This window comes from Equus quagga, chromosome 13 (genome assembly GCF_021613505.1).
Source record: "Equus quagga isolate Etosha38 chromosome 13, UCLA_HA_Equagga_1.0, whole genome shotgun sequence".
Taxonomy (NCBI): domain Eukaryota; kingdom Metazoa; phylum Chordata; class Mammalia; order Perissodactyla; family Equidae; genus Equus; species Equus quagga.
This window is the reverse complement of record NC_060279.1, coordinates 5,616,213-5,640,353: the sequence shown is the minus strand read 5'-3', so window position 1 is coordinate 5,640,353 and position 24,141 is coordinate 5,616,213. Positions and strand designations below refer to the sequence as shown.

The following is a 24,141-nucleotide window of genomic DNA, read 5'->3' as shown; positions in this document are numbered from 1 at the left end:
CTAAAAACTGCAGCTCAGCATTTGCTGTTTTTTGTTAAAAGGACTCATTGTTCTTCTAGTATTAATTTGCCATCCCACGACCTGCTGCTCTAGAGATAGCAGTCTCAGGCAATGTTTTTAAAGAATAAACAAGAGAAGAGATGAGCAGGATTAGGAATTTGGGGCAGTAAGGTGAGAATCAGGCTGTTACTGCTATTTCTGAATTAGCTGTGCCGTCAGAGACATGGCCCTGGGCCTCGAGGTCTCTCTGTCCGCAAGAGGGGAGCAGCACTTCAGCCTTACCGCGAGGGGCGCTTCAGGACCGCTCTGAGGCGGGAAGGAGTCACTCGAGCTCTAGCTACACAGACTTTGTGACAGGCTCTCCGTTTCCAGAAAAATGATGCCATGGTCTTAGTTTGGGAATTTCCCGTGTTGGTTAAGTGATACTAAATCTTCAGCTTGCTTATACCTGAAGAATGTTTTTCACAAAGCTCATTTTTGTCTCCGTTCACACTGAGGCTAATCTTTAAATATGGCTAAATAAGGACTTAAGCCACACCGTGAACCAAAAAGCTAGGTATGAACCTTCTTCATTTACCGAACCTCAAACCTAACCTCATTTTTTTACACTGAACTACTAACAACAGCTTTGACTTTTTTTTTTTTTAAACAGACATACCTAGTGAAGCAGCACTGCAAAATATTTCTAAACTTGAACTAAAGCTTCATTTGTTGAGTCTCCGCCTCCCATTCGCCAGTCTCTTTGGGAAGGGCCGTCTTTGGTGTTCCAGTCTGTGGCCAGTCCAGACCCAGCTCTCGGCCTCTGGTAGGTGGAAAAGGCCAAACTTCCATAGGAACTAATGAAATCATGTGGTTTGTCTTTCAGGTTCAGTATTTCTTCAAGATCTTGGATAATTAGCAGTATAGAAAGTAAAGAAGTCCCAGATTGGAGCATTTAGACAAGAGTGACTCACGCAATGAGGATGTGTTCATTCTTTTATTGTCCATTGTTTTAACCTGACTCAATACAAGATCAACAAGAGCACTGTACTCCTGGCTTCTTACATATGTTAGAACATGGAGTTTGCACTGGAGACAACATTTAACACCAGTCTATGGGGTACTGCATTGCTTTTTATAAAGTCCAAAATAAAGATTTATTTTCAAACAAGTGACTTTGGTTTATTTCATACATTACACTTTTTCTTGCAGAAAAAAATAAAATTGTACAACTGCATAAATATAAAATTCTTCCACCATGAAAATGGTTAAAACATTCATAAAGACACAGCACCAGCATGTGATGCCTCCAGAGAAAGGAAAAAGTAAAGTAAAAGAAAATGTACAATGCAAATTAATTAGCCCTGTCACCAGCCAAAGTGACGGGCGATCCAGATCTCATACACAGCTCAGAACATACTGGAGGACGAGGGAAGAATGTCAAGACAGCATTCAATACAAAGCACAACACAACCCATCACCTTTTTGTGTGTTTTCTGTAGTGTCACTTAAAATTTAAAGGGCAGTTCCCCCATGACAGCCCACCCACCCCCAACCCCAGGAAAAAAAAAAAAGAAAGACCTAACACCACAGGAAAAGACTATGGAGTGTGTTAAAAATGCTCATTGATGGGCCATTATCTTTGAAAGAGCCAAACCAAAGGAAAAAAAAAAAAGTACCATGCCAGTTTTATTCCCATTGAATATTTACACCTTGGACAGCAAACCTTGCTCACATAAAGTAGAAAACAGATACGATAAAACATGGCTTGAAAAATGACCAGTGTGTGCACCTATAGTCCTGTACACTAAATAAAATACACGAGGCAGCAATACTTAGGGGCCGGAAACACTGCTTACTACAAGTCAGTCATGGAATCATAATTTACAGTAAAAATGGGCACGTCCCAAGGCTCAATTTTTATTTTTCTTTTGTCATTTACAGTAGAATAAATATTTTGTTGCTATTGCTACACTTTAAATTTACATTCTAACCTATTAAATGCAGAAAGCTAGTGTAAAGCATATAGATTAAGTGTAGGTCCCATACGTATGACAGTTTGTTCAAGACTAGTAGGTTTTTGTTTTTGTATCTTTTTTAACTTTTAAATGGCTAGTGGGGAAGATTTGTGCTTGTGATCAGCTCTTAACTTCAATTTTTACATCAAAGCGTCCCTGAAAACGGTCTTTGTCACTGTACCCAATGTTCTCACCGTACGCCTTACACTCTATGCGAATTTCGGTGTCCATGGTGAGGTTGGTGAACTGTACGGCCAGCAGCGGCTGCAGGTACTTGGGCTGCAGGAGCTTGCCGTAGTAGGGGTAGTACTGCAGGGGGAACCCGGGGTAGCCGCCCAGTCCAAAATACTCCACGTTTCCAATCTTTTCCTTATCTTCATCACGCTAAAAACCAGGAGGAAATGAAATTTTAATGGCTCGCATCCTGGATCACTACTTGTACTCACGTACAAACCAGGCTCTGGATCCCACGGAGGAGTCTGCAAACCTCTGCTGGAGGGAAGCCAGTCATGCTGTGACATGGCTGCTCCAAAGCTACCTTCAAGAGTAGGTGACCATTAACCTCGGGAGGACATAAGGACGGTACGTGACACAAGAGGAAACAACACATATGCAGTCCAATCCAGAGCAGCCGGGACAAATGGTCGTAAAAGGAGGCTATTCTCATTGTACAAAGGGGGAAACTGTGGCAAAGGCCAGCCAGGCGTTCCTCCCAGCCGACACCACCTGCTAGAAACAGGACCAACACTGAACAGCAGCAGCGGGTTGGTGTTGGTCCAGCAGATGACAGTTCCAGTGACATTATCGCCAAAGGCTTAACTATCGCCTCTCGTTTTCCTGTGTCCGTTTCTTTGCTTGCTACCACCACAAAACAGGACTATTTGGAGATTCCCTTTCTTTATTCTGCCCTCTCTCTCTCAAAACAATCCATCAGGTACCTGTTTTCCAGTCTAAAGGGGACACATCTTGATTGTTACTTTAATCTTTCAGTATTTTTTAAAGAAAAGCCAAAAACACAACTGTTTTTATGTGAAATTGTCGATTAAAAAAACAAAATGCTGGCCTCCAATTTTTAAGACACCATGTGGGCCAGAGAAGCACTTGTGTGGGCTAGTTGACCTCTCAGTTCTAGAAACCAATATTCTAACTGATGAAATTCAGATGTTTCAGTTTCTTGTTCCACTGGGAAAACTGACATACGGTTTTATTCTTGCTACATCCTTCTGTTCTTTTAACAAGTTTGAGACTAATTCCTGGAGGCAATGTTTCTTGTTTCCCATATGAGAGTTTCACCTCTAACTTAAAATAACCTCGCTCCTTCGCGCTCTTCCCCCCACTCCCGCGGCCACTCCTCCAGGAACTAAATGTCTCCTTACCTTGCCAGTGCACTGAACAGGCAGGACATACGGGCTGTACTTCATCACTGGGTAAGTCTCCAAGGACTCATTCTTAGGAGGCTAAAAATAAAACCCATGTTGGTCAATAATTTGTAAATAACTTTTTAAATTTCTGAAAAATAAAACTAATCTGTAGCCCAAACAAGTACACATTGGTCACGGTAAGTCAACTGAAATAACAAAACACTTGGAGATAGCAGAATGAGTGATTCCCCTAACCAATCTAGGAAAGGCCATGTTGTAGTTTGAAAAATAATTGCCTAGGTTTTGTGGCCACTACAATTAAGCTGTGATGCAGCTCAGTACTAAATGGAATTTCTGACTAACCCATTATAAGCTTTACTCAAGGACACTGAGAAGTACGAGCCAACCCAGAAATAATAGCTCCTCGTTTGCTAAGATTATAATAATTAGATGGAAAACCTGGTTGACATTTGTTTTTATAAAACTTGCGCTTTTCTCCCGAGCCATGAATAAATAATGCCATCCTTTTCCTCCAAGCAGACCTTCTTCAAGTAGGCTTGCTTGCTTGCTTGCTTTTGAATCTCCACTGGAGGCACTGACATTTAAGGAGCGTTTCCAATTCTGTTAGGAAAGTCTACTAAGTAAAACAGGTAAGGGTGGCATTGCCCTAAATGAAAGGGGCTTGTGAAGGGGTAAATCCATTGAAGGGACCCAGCATACACTTTAAAATTCCCGCTGTAGTGAAGTATCCAGAGCCTGCCTTCCTATATCCCTGGCTCAAGTCTACCTCAGAAAGAGGTGTGATGAGCACACATCCCTGGAAGACAGCCGCCTGCTTACTCATATCAGCAGAGCACGTGAGTCTTGACATGAGATGTGATACACAGTCTAATCAAAGTCAGATAAAATGGACAATTCTCCGTCAGTAAGGAACTAATATTTTTGGCATTACTCTCCATTTTGGAATATAAGAAAATGATCGTCTAGATTTGACTCTCTTGGAACTTTCTGCCAGCAATAGATTTATCTTTAAAAATTTGAGAGAATATGCTTATTGATAAACAAGTTTCCAGATTCTGTCCTCTGAGGGTGAGGAAATAGGCACATCAAGGGAGATGCTGGGGTGCTGCCATCTCTGACACAAATAATTCAAACAACAAAAGAGCTGAGGATTTGGGGTGGGGGGAGAGTGATGAATTAGAAAGCGGCAATGGATAACCAAGTTGGAGACCAAAGAAAAAAAAGGACAGAAAAGAATGAGTAGCTGAGTTCATCACTTAACAGATTATCCCTACAGACGTGGGAAGAGACGTGACTCACGATAGACTAGAGGGACCGCCTCTGTGGGTTACAGGTATCACTCGATGTCTATGAGGAGGAATTACCAAAAGTGAGGGATTCAGAGAACAAAGATTAGGATTACTCTTCCTTCGAACACATCAGACCAATCCCATTCAATGGCAAATAGCTGATTTATCTTGGGGAAGTGTTCCCCAGCAATATGAATATCAACCAAAAGTGTGCTATCATGGTTCTCACCATTTTTCTCTCATGATATCCTAGTCTAAGAGGAAAGAAGATTAAAATTCTGTTCAGAGGTATGTTAATTTCTGTAGGAGATCCATCGAGCCAGCCAGCCAGGCAACCATCCATCCACCCACTGGTCCATTTTTGCCTCTGGTGGCAGTAGAAGAGTTCTGATGCATCCTTCAGTTAAGTTTATAAAACTTTCCATCTCCATAGAGATTTTCTTTTGAAAATATTGTTCATGGTAACAAGCATTGTGGAAACAAATTAATAGCAAACAATAGAAAATTAATGAACAAAAGAGCCAGATTCCAGAAATGAAGTGAGGTTGTTCCTATAACAGTATATACAGCAGTCAAGTCCTATCAGATTGGAAAACCACTCATAATGGTAATGCCTACACGGGCGAGTGGGGAAACTGCTGAAGAAGCCATGAGTAAGGGAAAAGGACAGCTTTATTTACTCATGACCTGAAGGAAAGAATGAAATAACCAGTTTCATAAAGGCAGAGAGAACACCAATACACTTTTCCTTCTTTTAAAGAATTACTATCATCTCACCAAATGGTAAGCAATGGCAGTTTGCTACTTTTCAGTGATCTCAAGTAATGTTTACCTGTTATAAGCTACAATGATGTCAAAAGCCAACAGCATGGTTATCAAAGTTCCACCTTCATAGTATTCAGCTTCTAATTTTGCAATGAAATCATCACTCAGCAAAAAGAAATTGTTTTTTCAGATTATCAATTTGTTTTAAATACTCTGGCTCCAAGAGCACCAAAACCAGAGTATGACTGCAGGTACACGCAGGTAGTTTTTAAATTTAGAAATATCTTTTCCTATTTTTACTTCGGAAGAGTTTGCACAATAGAAACTATTATCTGGATGCTGAGCAGAAGTGTTGAGAACAGGGCAGGGCCACAGGACTGACTTCGGAATTTGGCTTTGCCACTCAGAATTTCTCTAACTTTAGAAAATGAGATAATTGACCTAACTACAAGAATTTCAAAGTGGACACAGAAGTTTTCAATGTTACTCTACAGAATCGGCTTCAAAATCGCCACTGAGTGTATTTTAAAATTTCCTTTTATTCTCTTCTCATACTGTTTAAGTACCTTATCCAAAATGTGAATGGCTCAGCTAAATTCTAGGATTTAAAATATTACTTGCCTTAGGTTTGAAGCCCAGAACTCGGTTGAGCTTTATAATGACACATGGTTTGCCCTCTTTGTAGCCGTAAGTTTCATCATTTATTCCAGAGCAATTTCCTAACCACTCAAGCTTGAACCTGCAGACTTTTCGCTCTCCTCGTTCGTTGTTAAATTCTCCTCGTTCTTTGAGTTCGCTGGGCACACCTGAAAATGCAAACACCATCTTCACATTGTGCCAACAACTCCTTTAGCGCCACTGAGAAAGGACGGGGCGCTCCTTCTTGTCACGGTTCCCTATGCTAAGACACTGCTACTCGACATTTAAGGCATTGTCTGAATTCAGCAAGGATTTCCAGCAAGCCACTTCATCTCTTCACTCATGTTGAAAAGGTATTTTAAAGCAACAAAAACAACAGCTGACACATGACCCCACAGCAAGGCTTCACAGTACTTGATGATCAGCACACGATGTTTGGTCTCTGGCAATATTTCCCTTCCTTTAAATAATGGATGACTCAGCTATTCAGAAGACTGAAAGGAAACTGGATCACTCTTCATGAGCAGCATCATTTACACGGGTCATCATCAGCTTGGCTCCACAACAGGGACGTTATAATTATAACACAAATTAAAAGGATTGTCAATAATTTTCAGAACTGCAAGTTTTTTGATCAGAATTTCCTGGAGCCATGCCCATTTAGCATGTTAGACAGTAAAGAGGGAATAGAAAAGAGTTGTTTTTTCCCTTTTCAACCACAATTCAAGGTTTTTTAAAAAAAAAAGTTTTTTTGAGATTTTGCCTTTTAAAGCTGTGAATTTTTATAAGCATTTGTTCACCTGAGAAATTTTATTGTATTTTTGATTCATACCATAACAAAGCCTCAATTCAGTCCATCTCCTATGAAGTAATTTACCCTAATTATCTATCATATGGGCCTTTTAATTACTGCAAAGTAAGATGAAAACCTCATTTAAGTTCTAATGAGAACCATTTAGTGAAAGTGTTCCTTTTAAATTACTAAATCTTTTCAAAATGACTTAAAATGGCAATTCACCCCATACTGCGACCAAGCAACGGCCGGCCTGCCATTTAAAGAACTGGAGTTGGTAAATGCTTGAATTGAGTTCTGCTATCACTTAGTAACTCAGAGAGGTATCGTGTTTGGGTGGGTAGACAACATAGCTGGGAAATTCACACTCCGGCAAGGAGGAGCATGCGTATTCATTTCAATGGGTTAATGAACCAAGAGCTATCCCTTACCATTCATCAGTCATTTCCTTATCCAGATGCTCAGCTGCCTGAGACATATTTCGTTACCCATCCCAACCAGGGTCTATAAATGTACCGACTGAATGCTCCTCCATCAATATCAGCGCAGTTCTAGCTAATCACTCCAAAGGGTCATTCTGGTGAGAGGAGCCCTGTGCTCTCTTCTGTAGGGAGAACAGGGATGGGGGAAAGGGGCAGAAATCTGGAAATATAAGCAAGTGTACTTCTCAAAATCAATGGCTGTAAGACAACCAGAACTGTAGTGCGGTCTGAGTCTGAGCAATAAAGAGCAGAGGAGGCTGGGAGTGTTTTAAAGGAAGACGCCTCTCAAGTGCAGGTGCCAGTAAGACTTGAGGCTACACTGTTTCTCCCACTGCATCCAAGCCTACACCATAATGTCTGCGTGTTTTTTAAAAAAAGTGTCCTCTCAACATGGCCAGAGTTCAGTCTTTTAATTATTTCAGGCGTACCTTTCAATCATTAAGCAACAAAGAGAAACAAGAAATAAGAATTAACCAGCCACAGACACCCAAAATAAGTCTACTTACTGCCACATTCTTCAAAAATCATGTCGTCCTTCTGGGCCGAATCTTTGTACTTCTCCAAGAACCTGACTATGTTCAGCACATACGCCTCATAGCTCTTGGGATCATTAGGACGGAAGGAAATTTCGGTCTTTTGGATCTGAGGGATCTGTGTTAATCCTGGAGCAGGAAAAGAGTTAGAAAAACACTGAGGAAATCATTCGTGGGAAGGCAGTCAACCAAGATAATTCAAAAGCAGACTCTTCATGTACAAAACATACAGTGCTAATCCCACCCAGCTAAAAGAATGGGTTAAATTCTGGCCTCTCTTATGAAATCACTTCTGTGGCATTTAGATCTAAATGATATCATATACCATTTAATTTCCCCAGCAATATTTCACGATCGGCATTATCTCCATTTTATGAATGAAAATACCTCTTGCACAGAAAGATTAAGTGCCCGGCCCAAGGTCACAGAAAAAGTGGTAGAACCAGAATTCCAAGCCAAGTACGCTGGACTCCAAAGCCTGTTATCTTTCCAGAACCCCCACATGCCCGCATTCGAAAGACTGCATTGCCAGCTAGCATTTTGTGCAGGTGGCTTTCCCTTCTCTAAAGCACGTAAGCCTTTGAGCACAGAGGTCTCCTTTTACACTTCTTTTTGTCAATTAATTTATGACCATTACAAAGTCTAGCGGACTCCAGACTACTCGACAGAGAGCTCTCTGGGTCTTTTAACTAAACTGGAGGAATATGGGCTTCAAGTGCACTTTCCACTCCTGCTTTCCATTCCAAAAGGAAGCGGTTACTTTGAGCAAGTCACGTGCCAGCCAGGAAAAATTCCAAGTATGTGCACCCTGGATTTCCACTCTTTAACCAACTTTTTAGATTCTTCAATTTCCAAAAGCCTCTGCCATCACAAGACTTCTGAGACAGATATGTGAACAGTGTTACAAGCACACTCCGGGGGCCATGGGCGGAGAGTCAATCACCACTGCATTCTATTCTGGGACTGCCAGATCGAATACAAGACGCCCAGTTAAATCTGAACTTCAGATACACCACAAATAATTTTTTATTTGAAACATACTTATAAAAAATTATTTGTGGTATATCTGAAGTTCAAATTTAGTTGGGCACCCTGTATTTTTATTTGCTAAGTCTGACAACCCCATTCTAGCCCCCACTCCTGGCCCTGCCCTCTGCCTGTTGGGCACAGCGCCTGCGAGCCCCTGCCGCACTCTCTCACCTGGGGCCTGTTGAACAAGCAGCCTTGCAGGTTCGCTCCAGACCCGCCCCATCCTAATCCCTAAGGATGGGACTCGAGAATTGCTGCTTAACACGCCTGAAGAGATCCTTAAGCACTCCTGGTTTGAGAACCCCTGCTTCAGGGAATGAGCGTGGCAATGGTGACGCAGATATGAAGACAATGACATAATTAAAGCGGAAGGGACGACTAGAGGACAGGAACTCTTCAGCAGCACCATTTGTGAGGCCTGAGAACAGGCGTCAGTAGGGGCTGGTCTAAAGGGCTGTTATTTTTTCTAGTGAGTAAGGTTGGCTTTGAGCTTCCAAACTGGTTAAGTGAGGAGGGCCTGGCTTAGGGGCCCGAATGGGAGAGTCCTTCCATTCTTGCAGTTCCCAGAGGAATGGAAAGGATGAGATGGAGACAAGGCATGTGACGGTCTGCAGCCAGGCAGAGGCTTGCCCGAGAAAAACTACTTCAAGAGCGACATTGAGAATCATCTCAAAAAGGATAAGGTAGAACCTGAGGAATTCAGGGGCAAGCTGTCAAGAGTCACGGACACGAGTGAAAGGGGAAGTAGCAGAATTTCCTCATAAAAAAATCTTCAGTTAAAAATAAACAAAGCTACTACAATTAAAAATTATTTTAAATGCTCACAAACCATAGAAAACTGTTTGTATGACTAAAGCAATTTAAATATACCCTGAACAATCTTTTCCCACATTAATAAGTTGGAAAATTGGCATTACGATCATTTATAGAGCAAAAAGGCAATATAATAAAAATGGTCAATACTTGCAAACATAAAATAAAGTAAAATAAACAAAGGTGAGTAGAAGCTTCCACTGGGATTTCATGCTTGAGGCAGTGCGAGGGAGGGTCCTTCTTGTCTGAGTTGTTAACAAGACATTTAAGTCAAGGTGACTTGCCTGGACCTGAGGGAAGTACAGAGGCGGGCCCAGGGCCAGAGGCCTAACAGAATGCAGGAGGAGGAGGTGTTTTCCTAGAATAATCATGAAGTCAGGGGAGAATGGCGGCTTGAGGGACACTCACAGGAGAGGGACCACTGGCAGAGCAGGGCACGGGCAGCCAGAGAACCCAGAGGCAAATGCCTCTGAAAGCGTCAGCGAGGACGTCTGCCGGGACCTATTTCAGGCATCCTGTGTGATGGGGGGGGGGGGGGGGGGGGGGGGCAGAAGTGGACTAAGAGAAGATCTGTGTTCACCGGGCTAAACACCGTTTCCAGGCTCGGGAAAGAGACGACAGGAGAGTGGTGGACGGACAGAAGGGTGAAGAGGAGGAGAGCAACTGTCAGCAACCAAGGAGCAGTCTCACCCAACCTTCCGGAAGGGAGGAAGGCGGGGAAGAACCCAGCAGCTGACCGAAGGGACGTCAGCGTGATGAGTAACAATGATGCCAGGCGCAGTGCATCAGCAGAGCGGGTGACTCAGCAAAAACAAAATCCTAACCGAATGTCAACGAGCCTGGTGTGAGATGCGCAGAGTCTTACCCAGCGAGCTAAAAAGAGGAATGTGGACCGAGAAGGTCCTGTTGAGAAACACGGTAGCACATAAACCACGAGGGGACTGCACACACGGCGATGCCCCCCCGGCCCCCTTCCCCAGCAGTCGGTGCTCGCTTTCTGGCTCCTTCTGCATTCTCTCTTCCACCGGCTGCTCAGGGTGCCATCTCCTTGAAGTGTGTGAGAGGAACAGTGATTCTCAGCTCCCCCCAGAGAAAAAGGAGAGCAAGAGGAGGTGGGATTCTGCAGAGTGCTTCTCATTCCCCCATGACGCCAAGTCCAGGGTCCTGACTATTAAAAGAGACCAGGTACCACGTGCGAGACCCCCGAGCATCAGCTCCTCTCATCCAGCGCTCTGGGCTCTTTACTAACAAAAGGGCACTTAGCAAGTGCATTTTTCAGAAGTCTAAGAGCTATGGTCAGAACTCAGTTCGTGCTTACCCAGAGACTTATACCAGCCTTGTTCATTAGCAAGCACCTCTGCTGTTAATCATCTAAGAGCTGATTTATGGAAATAGTAGATATTACCATTACAGGCACAAGGGTACCACTGGCCAAGAAAACAGTTATACACAACTGGTCTCGTGTCTCTAGATAAGGTAAAGAAGAAACAATAGAATCACACCAATTCCCACCCAAGAGCCTGAATCCATCCGTGAGCCTGGCTCACGATCTAAGCCCAGCCAAGCCTGTATGTCAGCATGTGAGAGAAATGCAGATGGAAGACGCTTGAAGAATAGTGGCCGTGTTATGTACAGAGAAGCATCAGAAACTGGTGAAACCAAGAACACAAGAGGTGAAACGGACAGGAACGCTGGCAGAGGAGGGAGCCCAGGAATGACGAATGAGCTCAGGAAGCTCAGCCACACCTTACTGCCTTCTGGAGGCTAACGTTTCCCTCTGGAGCCGCTGAAGGGTCTTGAAGATGTAACTAACATAAGCCTTAGCAACCACTCTTTTCAGAAACTCAGTTTCTGACCTGAATGTTTCCAGAAAAGAAGCATAAATGGTTTGGACTTAGGTCACACAACCAGCTCCTTCCTCTAAGCCCTCACCTATGGAGCACATACATGCACACACAAGCCCCAGGAGGCCACCTGAGTCCACTGTGGCCACCACCTCCTTGGTGGGCTCTTCTGCTCTCTGTCCGCACGTTTCTGGAAGGTCTCTTGCCCTATCACCCATCACCTCTGCCTCCTCTCTTCTCTTTGTCCAGAGCCTGCTGGCCTGAGAATTTCTCTTCCTGGAAGCCACCAGAGATCAATCCCCTGGCCTGTCCTGTTCTGGGTCATCGTAACTAGGAGAGTTCTCTGATGAGATCCTCTCTACCCCATTAGGAAAACTCCTCTTCTCAAAAGTCATTTCTCTAAAGCAATTACTTACAAGAGGCAGATGAAGCGCCCTTGACCTGATAGCTAAACCCTTTAAATCATTTACTTTATCAGTCCTAAAGGAAAGAAGACACAGACAGGAATGGGAGTGGATTTGGCAACTTCCTTATTATTTTGAGCCCACACACAGATTCCTCAGCAATGGTGACACTCTCCCAGGGCTGCGCACACCCCACCTTGCTGCCTGGCGTCCTCATCCATTGTTTGCAGACGAGACTGGATACTTTCAGCTTGTCCCTCTCCACACTGCCTACTCCTTAAAATTGTTACTTATACCTTTGCACGAGGATGAGCTCTGTTTGCTGGGAACTCCCAGAGGCCAAAAATAGCAGAACACCCACTCGCCGCCTGGTGGTTTCAGATTGTATTCCGGGAAACACATCTAACCTTTGCCTCTCCTGTCTTCTGACCTTGAATCAACATGAACCATGCTGGGCTCTATACAGCTTTGCCCTGCTATGACCATTTGCCTTAAATTATATATTGATTCTTATTTAATAAAGCCACTTAAAAGGACTGAAGTAATAATCTGGCTATCTGAAATTTTAATTATTTGATTTCTAATGAATATGTCAACTTTACGTAAGATTTGGAGTTTAAAGGAAAAAAAACCTTTGGCTTCGCACTTGGTTTTTAGAGTTACATTTGCCTTTTCTTGGTCCCCCATCTCTTGAGAAACAAATAAGGAAAACACTCAGTCTTCGGCTTTAGCAGGTTTTCATGGCAGGAGGGGCAACCAACAAGTAAAAGAGGAAGGGAAAGGAGAGAGAAAAGAAAGGCTTTTCATTAAGAAAGAAGTACTTTGTTTCTTATTAGGTTTATAATGTAGCAAGTTTATAATTTCTCAATCTACTTATGAGTTCAAAGTATTTAAACTAGAATGCACCCATTTTTAACCTTGTAACAGTTACTCAAACAAATCTCAAAGCACAGATGCTTGTACCTGTCATTTAATACATTTAATATATCACTAGACCAAACAGACATCATCTTCCATAGAATCCTCCAGGAGGGTACCCACATAACTAACAAGAGCACAGGAAGCAAAGACACACCTATAAACGTAGCCATGCACACAACACCTCCATATTGTGTGTCTCCTGTGTATTCCACATTGAGAAGTAATTTCTCATTTAAAAAAAATTCGGGGTATGATTTTATACACAGTCATACATTATCTACGTAGACATATATATATATAGACACAAACACACACATTTTCCTCCTTCAAGTGCCACTAAGATATTTATGGGTTTTGTTTTTGTTTTTAATTTTTGTTTGACCTCTGCAGGACTAATATCAATTTACCTAACAAAATACAGAGAGGGCACTGGAAAAAAAGGCACCTCTGTGCTTTCTGGAAACTAGCTGCCTTTGCCGCACCTTCTGTCTCAGGCTCAGCTTTTGACTGCGACGTGGGATCAGCTGACTCAAGCCCCCTGCCTCCAAGCAGGGACATGGCTACACCCTCCTCACGCCAGAGAACCTGCTCCCTATGAAAAGTCCTTCTAAGATGAGTGGCTGGACTCCCTCCACAGCCTATCTGGATGTTCAACAACCCTCGGTGCATGGAAGTCTTTTCTCCTATCTAGGCAAAAAGCCACAGACTCGGGTTGAAGGCCCTTCTCCGTTTATGGAATTACCCTTTACCATTAGACTTTTTCCTGTCGTCATATATTCATTTTTAGACGAACAGAGAATTATTTAGTTCTGAGGATCTATCTTCAAAAGTGCATATGCTTTCATAGGGACATATCTTTGATATTTTGTACAGCTCATAACTGTGCATGTTCCCAGTGAAATAAAAGTTACCACTGTTCCAGCCAAATTCTAGTATTTTATATTCATTATGCTTTTTTATTCAAGGCCAAACTTCAGAACAAGCACATATAGTATATTTGACTCGTCTAGATACACAACATTTGCGAAGTGACCAATATCCTGAAATAAGACACCACATTATACATGATATTTGATGACGTGTATTCCTGCGTGTATGTGGGGAAAGACACACTAGTCTGGTCTGAAGCCAATGGAGCATCATCCCCGTCCCCTTGCATCTCCCCAGCCTCTCTCCAGTCTTGTCAGCCTCAGATGGGCCCTTAGGTCACAAGATTGCTAGGATGAGAGCTGAATAACCATGGCATCAATCAGTCCAAGCCCATCCTGTTTTATCACCTAGAAATGGAGACCATGAGCTGATGCTCTTTCCACGACCACCTGCTACAACAGAGCCCTTCCCTCAGGTGAGCGCAGCAGAAAAGCCCTAAATGAAGCTCCACCAGTTCAGCATCTTTTACACCCCGCCTCATCCCTCCATAGAATTTGTTACCTGGTCCCATTTATCAGGGGTCTCTGCTCTCTCATCTAAAATGAGCATACACTGGAGGATCCATTTTTCTATACCTCCAAGAATATTTTTAAGTTAATCATTAGGCTTGTTAGGTACCCAAGAGCTAACTTATTGGTTGTATCTTGGTCTTTAGAAATGAAGAAATAGGAACATGGGTAAGTGAGTTGCTGAAGCAAAAAGCAAGGCTGGGGCACTCTGAGGAATAAGAACTTGCAGTCTGCCGCCCTAAACCCTTCACCAAACTGAGTCTGGGCAGTAGCTTCTGGAAACCCCAACTGCCACCAGTGCTAGCTCATCCACAGCCTCAGACTCTGGGGGCCGGGTGGGGGGGATTTGGGGGGCTGGTGCAGGATCCATCTGAGGCTGGGAGGAGAGAAGGAGCAGGAGCCTGAGAGGCAGCTGGGCCTGGCGAGCATTGAGTATTTATCATATCAGCTCCTGGATTACAGATCAATGGAGTATAATTGGAAACAGCAGAAAAACACCTGACTGGCACTCTGAAATAACAATCGCTCCCAAGTACAAGGAAGCCAAGTGTTTCCAATTCTCCCTCTGAAATTCAAGTGAGAGAGAGAAAAATAGGAGTGTGATGCAGCTTGAAAAAAAGCAATTCTGAAATCAATGTAATGCCTTCTCAAGAATTTTGCTTACTCACGCTGAGATTTGAATTATAATGCCTTGTACCCTAATGGATTTTAAGACAAGATATTTCTCTCTCGCAATCAAGATGTAACCGAAACTCCTAGGGGTGCCAGTGTGGTCTGCTAGTCCTCACCCACCTGCTGGTCCCTCTGGTTCCCATCTCACCAAGAATATGACCCTTTTAAAACGCATTCTTCCAGCGCTGAGCCATCTTTACTTCAAAGCAAAACCAAAAGCCGCCCACAACCTTGAGCAGAAGGAGAGGAGTGGAATACCTTCAGACCTGCTCATCAGGAAGCAGGGCAGCTGGGAATCCGCCCTGGACCCACCGGCTGACACCCAGTGACCTTCATTTCCTTCCACTGCTGCGAAGTGAGCACGGGGCAGGGGATGGGCAGCACGATGGAAAGCGGACTTTCCCATCACAGCCCGGAGCCCAGTCAAATCGGGACGGGGCTGCTCCCGCATGGCCGACAGCAGCATCTCCAGATCCAACAGCACGAACAGTGGGAGGGGAGGCCTCTGAGCACCACTGAGGACCTTCCTGAGGGGGTATCCCTGGAGGAAAGCTGGCAGGGGCTAACCCAACAGGGGCGGGGATTTTAAAGGGAGAGCTTACAGAACAAATACAATGTCACTTAAATTTACTCAATTTTTTAAATGTGTTTCCTAATCCAACTTCTCCTGCTTGTCAAGAAAAGCTAAGACTCTATTAACTTCATGGAAATAGAAGTGTACGATGCATCCTTGCTCTATCCCCAGAGCTCACAGCCCGGGAACACGGACTTCAGGAGCCAGAAGAACTACGCTTCCAGCGAAGCAGGGCTGTAAAAATGGAGGCTAGTGGGGAGAGCCACCACCCTTTAGTTACGCCTCTGTAAAGTACCACTCACTTCACACACGTTTATCATTTCATCCTCCTTTAATCCTCACAGGGTATTATTCCCCTTTTATAGATGAGAAAACGGAGGCTCAGCGAGAGTCAGAAGTGTGTGGAATGGTGGGAATTGTGTCCAACTCCAAAAGCCCTGCTTTTCCTTCTCGGTCAACTTTACTGCAAACCGACGGGTAATGGCTTAGGAACTCAGGCTGCTTTCACGCTGAGGTTAGGCAACATGAAATTGCAATAAGCAATGGCTTTTGAGCCCAAAAATAGCAATTTAATATGTTTCAACCTACCATCTCAGCTGAGGCTCTAGCCCATACCTTCCAGGCTGAGTAGACAGGTCGGTTCCAACATCCCAGAGCAACATGACTCTGTGAGGAACATCATACACCCTAATGGCCACCACTGCTCTGGCCAAGAAACTGGACGTTGTCCATTTCTTCTTAAATGTCACTTCCATTTTGTGATTTAGTTCTTTCTCTGAGACTTTCATGTTTCACCTATCAGGTTATCCAATATTATAGACACACAGCCCCAAATACTGCACAATTACCACCACTTAACTTGGTCACGTTCACACATTATTCAGAAGAGATCTAATTACAAGGTATTCCAGCGTGCAAAGGGCAGTCAGAACCCAGCCAGGCCAGCCTTGTGTTCATGCCTCGAATCAGTTAATAATAGCATTAATAAGTCTTTCAATCTTTAAATGACATACCACCTCTTTCACACTCACTAGGTTCAATTGACTCGAATACACAATTTTCCCTCTTCAACTGTCAGGAAAATAGAGGCTTAGGGTATATTAAATTGAAGCCCCAAATCGCCATGGTGTTCCTCCATACGTTTGTTCCATCTGTGACCTGAAGGAATTGTTACTGCCTATCAAAAAGACAAATTCTTAAGATTTGCACTGAAAGATGCCAAGAGGAGGGACCAGCTGGGGTCCCTCAGGGCACTCGGAGACCATCCCATTCTCAAATGAATGTCGCGTCCCCTGGAGAGGCAAGGGTAAAGGGGAGCTCGACCTAGACTCTCCTGGCAAGAAAATGAATGAGGGGATGTGGAAGAAGAGAGACAGAGAAATGACAAAGAACCAGGCAACACGAAGGGAAGCTGGGGGACTGAGGAGACACTTTCCCTGTGACTCAGACCAAAGGACAGGAATGCATATTTCCAAGATGAGCCAGCAGCATTCCTCCGGAGAAGCCACGGTTTGTCAGGTCAGTCCAACTGCTGCAAGGACACTAAATATAGGTACGAAGAATGTGTCTTTTAGGAAGGGGCTGGGAGGAAGCAGCGGGAGGCAGGGAGGGTGCTGGAAGGACTGACAGCTCACCAGATTTTCCCGGCAAGGTCATTTGCAAGGCCCTACGTAAAAATCCCGCACTCGGGCTGTTTCCTTTTGAAAGTGAAATTTCCCTTTCTGCAAGAACCTGAAGACAACATTTAATTTTATTGAAGGCTGCCTCTTCAAGGTCAAGGAACATTTTTTTAAATTTAAGAAATTAAAGAAAATGCTTGACTTTTTGGTCACCTTTGACTTCAAGTATAAGACTTACTGTAAAATATCATGATTGAAGAATAGCTTTTAAATGGAAAAACAATACAATAAAAGGTCTCCACAAATTGAAATTACGACTATGAATGCTACCATACAACACTCCAACAGAGGACACGAAAACACACACCGAGCTTTACTGTGCAGAAGCCAGCGCACAACACATTTATTTCCGATCCTGCGTTTCTGTGCTGCAACCTTTCCATACACCCACCTCTTTCAGGAAGTAGTTGCTGGAAACTGTGGATTATTAAGTGGGTTTAAGTCATTTTATATACTTACATGTTTTCTTTTTCCACTTCCAAAACCCCCTAGATCTAAATTTATCTGGAAATGTTTCGGGTTTTTCTTACAGTACAGGATTATTTGACTTGGGACTAAAAGATGATGTTTGCCATCTTCGTGGCCTGAAGATTTTCTTCCGACAGTCTTTCCCATACCCAAGAAGGAGGTGGACATGACAAGTCTGTGACGGGTAGGCACACTTAATCACCGCTGCTGCTCAGTGCCATGGAGACAGCCTCAAGACTGTCACCTACACATAGCTGTTACTAAACTGTTGCCCGGGGAAAGTGGAGAGGGGACACATCATTGTCACCGCCCAGAGGCAGCCTCAAGGTCACTTATAAAGTGAGAACCTGGAAGTTATGCCACATTTTCTCTCTCTCTAGGTCCTCCTGACAATGATTTCTAGAAGAGCCAGACCGTGCAATCACAAACAGTACAATCATGTTTGTGGTCACTCCACTGTCTTGTCCTTGTTAGTACTGGGTGTCACGGCAGGGGGCCCTCCTGGGGCTAGTGACCCGTGTGCAAATGCACATCCGTGCACACAGTGCACGTCACTCAACAGTGCCAGCACCCGAGTCCTGGCAGGCACTCAGGTGGCAGGTTTCTATGCCAACCTCTTTGTCAACCCAAGTTTCAGAGCTAAAAGAGCTAGTTAATTAAACTGCAAAGCAGGTCCAGAAAGCTGGTCAATAAGACTCCTATTAAACAAACAGGTATAAAGATTGAGAAGTGAAAAGAGAGGGTGGCTCTGTTCAAGGTCAAACTGCAAGTCAACAGCATAGGTGGGAGAACGCGCCCTGCAGTCATGGCTCCTCCTCCTGTGAGGAGCTGGCCATTTCAGAGCTTCTCATCACCCCTGAAAAGAAGTTAACCTTTAAAAACAGGAGCCAACATAGGTGTTCAAACGATTTATCCAAGTCATAGTCGCCTCAAGAAAGTGAAGCAGGTGTGTGAGAACTGGAAAGGCCCTGTCATGATCCCACTGACCGACCCCTTGGGTGTTAGGAATGAAGAGACTGAGGCCACACGGGGGCCCCCAGAGCTGGGGGGGGTGGGGGGGGCAGGCTGGGTGGAGGACAGGGCTCTGCCCCCTCACTGCAGAGCCGTGCAATGAGGTGTCTGCAACCCAGGAGCTCTACCTGCAATGCAGGCAGGAGATGTGGCCACATCAGAGAGAAGTCCCTATCTGTCCTTTACAGGCTTGGCTTCCTCTTATATTACACATGATTTTCAGAAGAAATTTTCCTCAAGTGAAAAAGTGACACCCATTTCCCCTCTGGAAGAACGGAAGTTATTCAGGTTCATCTTACCTGGCGGGGCCACTCGGTCCTGATATGTGGGCTTAAATTCACTGATGGTGAGCAGCATCACCTGGATGGTCCCGATGAAGATGCCAGCCAGGCAGCCGTAAAAGATCACGTAGAACAGAAGGATCTTAACTGCAAGGAGAGCAAAGAGAACACAGCTGTGAGGCAGGCGCATGCTCAGAACGCCTGTCTAAGTCTTCCCAGAGACCGACGGGCTTCCGCCCGGGTGGTGTCTTCAGGGATTCCTTCTTCAACACTGATCAAGGTGGTGAACCCCACTCCCAGATGGTAGGGAAAAATGGGGGGATGGGCAGCCCCCATTATAGTGTGCGTGTTGGGGGTGGTTGAGGGTGGGGGGCATGTTCAGCTAGAACTAAGATTCTTTATAGGAAATAATTTCATTCTCTAAATAAAAAAGAATTTCAAGAAGATCACCAATAAAATCCAGGGCTGTGTTTGTCCACTTATGCAATGCATTTCACATATGACAGCAGACTCCCTTAGAGACGGATGTTTTCTGTGCTTGCTTATCCCTCGACATTTCAGCACCACAAGCCAGGCTCTGCTGCTTCTCCAAATGCTCAAATGCCTGCGAGGTTTCATGCTGCGAGGAGTAACGGACACCCAGAAACCGTGGGAAGAGCCTCAGCTCTATACCACCCCGCTGCCTCGGATCTGTATCACAGACTAGGCACATGACTCTCCCTTCAGGGGCACCAAACAAGAAACAGAAAGGAAATGCTAGAGTAAAAATGGCAAGCACACTTTTATTTCATCCTCTGCCTGGACACAGAGTAATGACTGACTCGATGGGCTGCATTTTCTTTTCCCACAGTTAACAGGATAACAGGACAGAGGCCGAGAGCTGCAAAAGCAGGAAAATGAGAAACAGAAAACCCTGCCGCTCACAGATGGAATGAGGCTATCAGTTACCGGTTTACAGGGATTATCTCCCGATTAGCCGCATCGTAACAGGCTGTACTAGGCATCGCCCGGTAGCCTTGCGCCAGCCAAACAACTCAGCGGGAATGCAGAAGGGGGAATGGCGCACCAGGGGTTATGGGTGTGAAACAGGACTGCCCAGGGGTGCCGTGGGGAGTTCTCGCAGCGTCCAGATCGCGTGCAGCAAAGCCTGGGGTCCTTGGGAAAACGCTACAGAACACAGTATTCTTGAAAAGAAGTGTGTGTGTGCAAGTGGGGCGGAACTAGCCAGGATGCCCTCTTGATATATTTAAAAGCCCCTCTTTCCCATCACCAAATAAAGAGTTCAGGGAAACCATGCTCAAGAGCTATAAAAACAAGCAAACCACACATAAAACCACACCAAAATGCTTAATCATAATTGCTTTTCTCCTCTATCAAAAAAGAAAAAAAGAACAAAGAAAAAGGGAAAGATAAGGAAAAATGCACTGTATGAGCTGGCGCCACGGCTGCCCAGCTGGACGCTGCCTCATGGCAGGACAGGGGTTAAGCGCCGCATTCTGTATCCAAGCAGCCGCAGGCTAATGGTAAGGCCGTGACGTCAGGAGATCTGGAAAATTTTTCCAGGGAACGCTCCTCAGAGGTGCCAGAGTTGGTGTAACAGGGTCAGGAAGAGAACTGTTGTAGCCTCTTTTTTTTTTTTTTCTGCCGCCCCCCACCCTGGCTTGGTGTCCTGAGCTTAATCACATTTGGCTCTTCCAACAACTGGAGCATTTTTATACTCATTCCTTGGACTCCAGACACCTAATGCTAACAACATAAAAAGGTATGTAAATGAGGCTATAATTTAAAATACAAATTTAGCAATGGAAAAACAAGCCACTTTGCAAGCATATTGATTAAATTTAAGAAGACAGAGCTTTTCTATTCTGCCTGATACTACAGCCTACAAGCGAGGAATTTTTCTCTTTTGCACCGAGACGTTACTTAACAAAGTCTCCCATTACTGTTGTGAGGTCACGTGTTCAGACTGGAGCAGGCAGGTCTGGCGGGGCCGGTGCAGTGGGCTCACCAACACGCAGGCCACCAGCGGCTGCTTCGGAAAGAAGCTGTACAGATTGTACCAACCGGCCACAGTTACCCAGAAGATAAGCTTTAGGGGCAGTTTTTCCTTTTAAGCAATTTTTTTTCCTTTTAAAAAATACAAGTAATATAGAGGTTTTCCAGTTAGAACAACAACAAAAAAAGAGTACCCTTCAAAGAGTCACAGGCAGAAGGAAAAAATGGCATCTGGGCCCAGCAGCAAACATAAAAAGCCACCAATGCCTGTATTAACCGAATAAAAACGTGGACGGCACCAGGTGACCTGCGTACTGCCATTTCTCCAGCAGGTGACAGGCGAGGCTCCTGCATCCATCTTGGTGAAAATCTACCTTAAGCAAAACTGAGCCAAGGGCAACCTGCCCTCGTCCCAAGGGCATCTGTGTTGGGCCCAGTGCTGGGAAGGTGGCATTTTCCCCATGGGAGACAGCAACTGCTGCCCCTTTCTCTGTCTAAGGAGCTCTGTCGTTTCTTACATTGCCAGAAAGCAACAGACATATTAGCGCAAAATAAAAACTGGATTTTTAGCCCAGTATCTGCACCTTGGAAAACAGAAGGAAAGATGAGACAAGCACACCAGTCCTGGGATCTGCATTCATAAATCAGTGCATTGGCACCTTGCTGGATGTGGTATCAGGACACAAATATTCATTCACACACAACACACTTTCTCTCTCTCTCTTTTTCTCTTGCTGTCATACAGAGGTGCTGCCCCATTAAATGTCGGCTTAAAGAACAAGTCGTTCCATATTGCCGTACCCTCTAAAGCAAATATTATTCTGGAATTGGAATGAGGAAAGAAATATATTTTATGAGAGAAGAAAACACTAGAGGGCAAATTTCACAATATGCCTGGAGTCAATGCAGCCCTGGTCCGCGTGATGAGGCAGGGGTCAGACCACCAGGGCAGGGACCTCCGGGAAATCTGGGAAAGGGGGCCCTACTCCACAGTGCACCCCCCAGGCCTCACTCAAGTTACCAGGAGTTGCTAGGAGATGGCCCTGGCCCGGAGCTGTTCACCGGACACATACCCTGAGTTCTCCAGGTTTTCCCTTCCACAGTAACAAAACAGAGAGCGATTTTTATGCACGAGAAACTATGGCAATAATCTCATTGAAGAGCATGGTCTCCCCGAAATAAAATAAAAGCTATAAGCCATCACTTTAAAGACCTACATTTAACATGGCTCAGGGCGACCTATGCTCCCCAGTTATACCCTGGAATGAGGTTTCACCTTGACTAACCTTGAAGTATGATGCATTATTAACCCTTTACTTTTCAATCAAGAGAGACCCACCACAGGCCGCATGTTTTTTCTTTACACAAATCATATAATCCAGCTTCTTCCATTTCAAAATGTCAGCCAAGCACTATTTCCCTGACTCATCCTCCTGCCGATGCCCAGAGAGCCTCCCAATCAGGAGCAGGGCATCAGCCCCTATCCAGGGCTCCCTCAGTGGCTGCAGTGGTGGTGCTAGTGGTGTCGATGGTGATGATGATATTAGAGGAGGAGGGGGAGGTGATGCAGGAGAGGGGAGTTCCCTCCCTCTCTCTCTTCCGCAGTCACGACTCTTATAGATTTGCCTACAACTCTGCCCTTCAAAATGACCTTTTTCAAAAAAACCATGTCACCCTTCCGGTGTAGGGAGGTGGAAAACAAGTAAGGTATCTAATTTTCAATGGGAAAAAGAAACATCCATCCAACCAAGCAACAGGCTGCCCAAAATCTCAAAAGAAGAGCTGCTTTTGCCTTTGTGCCATTTATTTCCTAGCCTAACCCTTCACTATAACCAACCCAAGCCACTGATTGTGCATCTGTGTAGACACTGAAAACAACCAGCCTTTGCCATGTTTCGGAGCCTCATGAGCCATTTCTGGGTTGCGATGACTCCAGGGGAGGTCACCAGGGGAAACTCTGGGCATCGCTATGAAATACTGCAGTGTGGACGGATTCCCCACCCCCCGCCTTTTGCGGTATATATTTAGACTAAAAGAAAGGTGCTATAACATGCAACCCCGCCTGCATTAGATCCCGTTACCCTCATGAGGTTCTCTCACAGCCTCAATCTCTCTTTTTTTTAAGGACTTGGGACATGACTACAGAAGAGACATATCTAGTCTCCCGGAGCTTCACCATTCTCAGGAGGGAAGGGCTCAAGCGATGCTCCGATAGACTGCAAATTACCAGGACAAGCCGGCTACAATATACAGAACCCTCTGCCTGGCGTGCTCCCGCCCCCAGCCCGCGCCCATCCTGGGGACTCCGCATTCCGCACAGGATGACAAGCCCTGCCGGGCGCGATCCGAGCAGAGCCCACCACCCGGTACCCCTCCACCCTCGCCAGCGCGGCGGGTGCGGAGCGGTCTGCAGAGCCTGCGCAGGGGATGCGCCGCCCGGGAGAGACAAGGCGCCGGGGGCGAGCTGCGGACCCCGTACTTACACCAACTGCCACCGGTCCTGCCCAAAAACTCCTTCTTCTCCGAGTTCCAGATGAATTTCTTCCAGCTGCCCTCCTCCTTGGCTTTTCCGCGGGCCATGCTGGCGGGTCAGCCGCTGCCGCGGACGCTGAGGGTGAGTGACTGCGGCGTGCGCCCTCGCGTCCTCCCCGGCTGCCGGTCGGCGTCCCCGGCCTGGCTCTCCGCAGGCGCACCCGCCGCTGCCGCTGCGGCTCTCCGAGTGCCAGACGCGCGGCGGAGGAGCAGAGGCAGGAGCAGGAGGAGGGGGAGGCGGCGGCGGGGGCGGGGGGCGGAGGGAGGGACCGCGCAGGCTGGGCGGCTCCGAGCCCCGCACCTATTGGTGGGCGCGCGGCCGCTCGCGGGCTCTCTTTGGTCCGCCACGCGCTCCTCTCGCCCTGGGGGGTTCGGGGACTCTGCGGACCCGAAGCTGCCCCTCGGGAAGCGTGCTCGGCCCCCGCCTCCTGTGACCTCTGCAGAGACAGACAGGGGGCACGAGAAAGTCAGAGGGAAGCACGGACAAACGGACTGCGAACGCAGCACAAGAGCGCCGGCCACGAGCCGAGAAATTGGCCGAAAGCGCACGCCCTACCTTTACTATATACCGCGCCGTGGCGGCCCGGGGCCACGCCCAC

General features: G+C 45.7%; 2 protein-coding genes across 2 annotated transcripts in view; one reads left to right on the top strand and one right to left on the bottom strand.

The window, feature by feature from the left end:
* Positions 1–2,107, top strand: part of NME7 (NME/NM23 family member 7) — a 232,761-nt gene extending 230,654 nt beyond the window's left edge. Inside the window, exon 12 of the mRNA XM_046681670.1 lies at positions 866–2,107. Coding sequence (XP_046537626.1) covers positions 866–898 — 33 coding nt within the window. The 3' untranslated portion in view covers positions 899–2,107. The remainder of the gene's footprint in view (positions 1–865) is intronic.
* On the bottom strand, positions 958–23,735 carry ATP1B1 (ATPase Na+/K+ transporting subunit beta 1). The gene is made up of 6 exons (XM_046681672.1): positions 23,494–23,735; positions 19,034–19,162; positions 7,854–8,009; positions 6,055–6,239; positions 3,374–3,454; positions 958–2,381 (listed from the first exon to the last, which is right to left on the bottom strand). The coding sequence occupies exons 1-6, from the start codon at positions 23,588–23,590 to the stop codon at positions 2,118–2,120; spliced, it is 912 nt and encodes a 303-aa protein (XP_046537628.1). The 5' UTR covers positions 23,591–23,735; the 3' UTR covers positions 958–2,117.
* Between the last annotated feature and the right edge of the window lie 406 nt (positions 23,736–24,141).

Coding starts and splice junctions, on each gene's coding strand:
- ATP1B1 (XM_046681672.1), bottom strand. CDS start 23,590: ATGGCCCGCGGAAAAGCCAAGGAGGAGGGCAGCTGGAAGAAATTCATC. Junction 6,240..7,853: donor GATTTTTGAAGAATGTGGCA/GTAAGTAGACTT, acceptor TTGCATTTTCAG/GTGTGCCCAGCGAACTCAAA. Junction 2,382..3,373: donor CTGTTCAGTGCACTGGCAAG/GTAAGGAGACAT, acceptor CCTGGTTTTTAG/CGTGATGAAGATAAGGAAAA.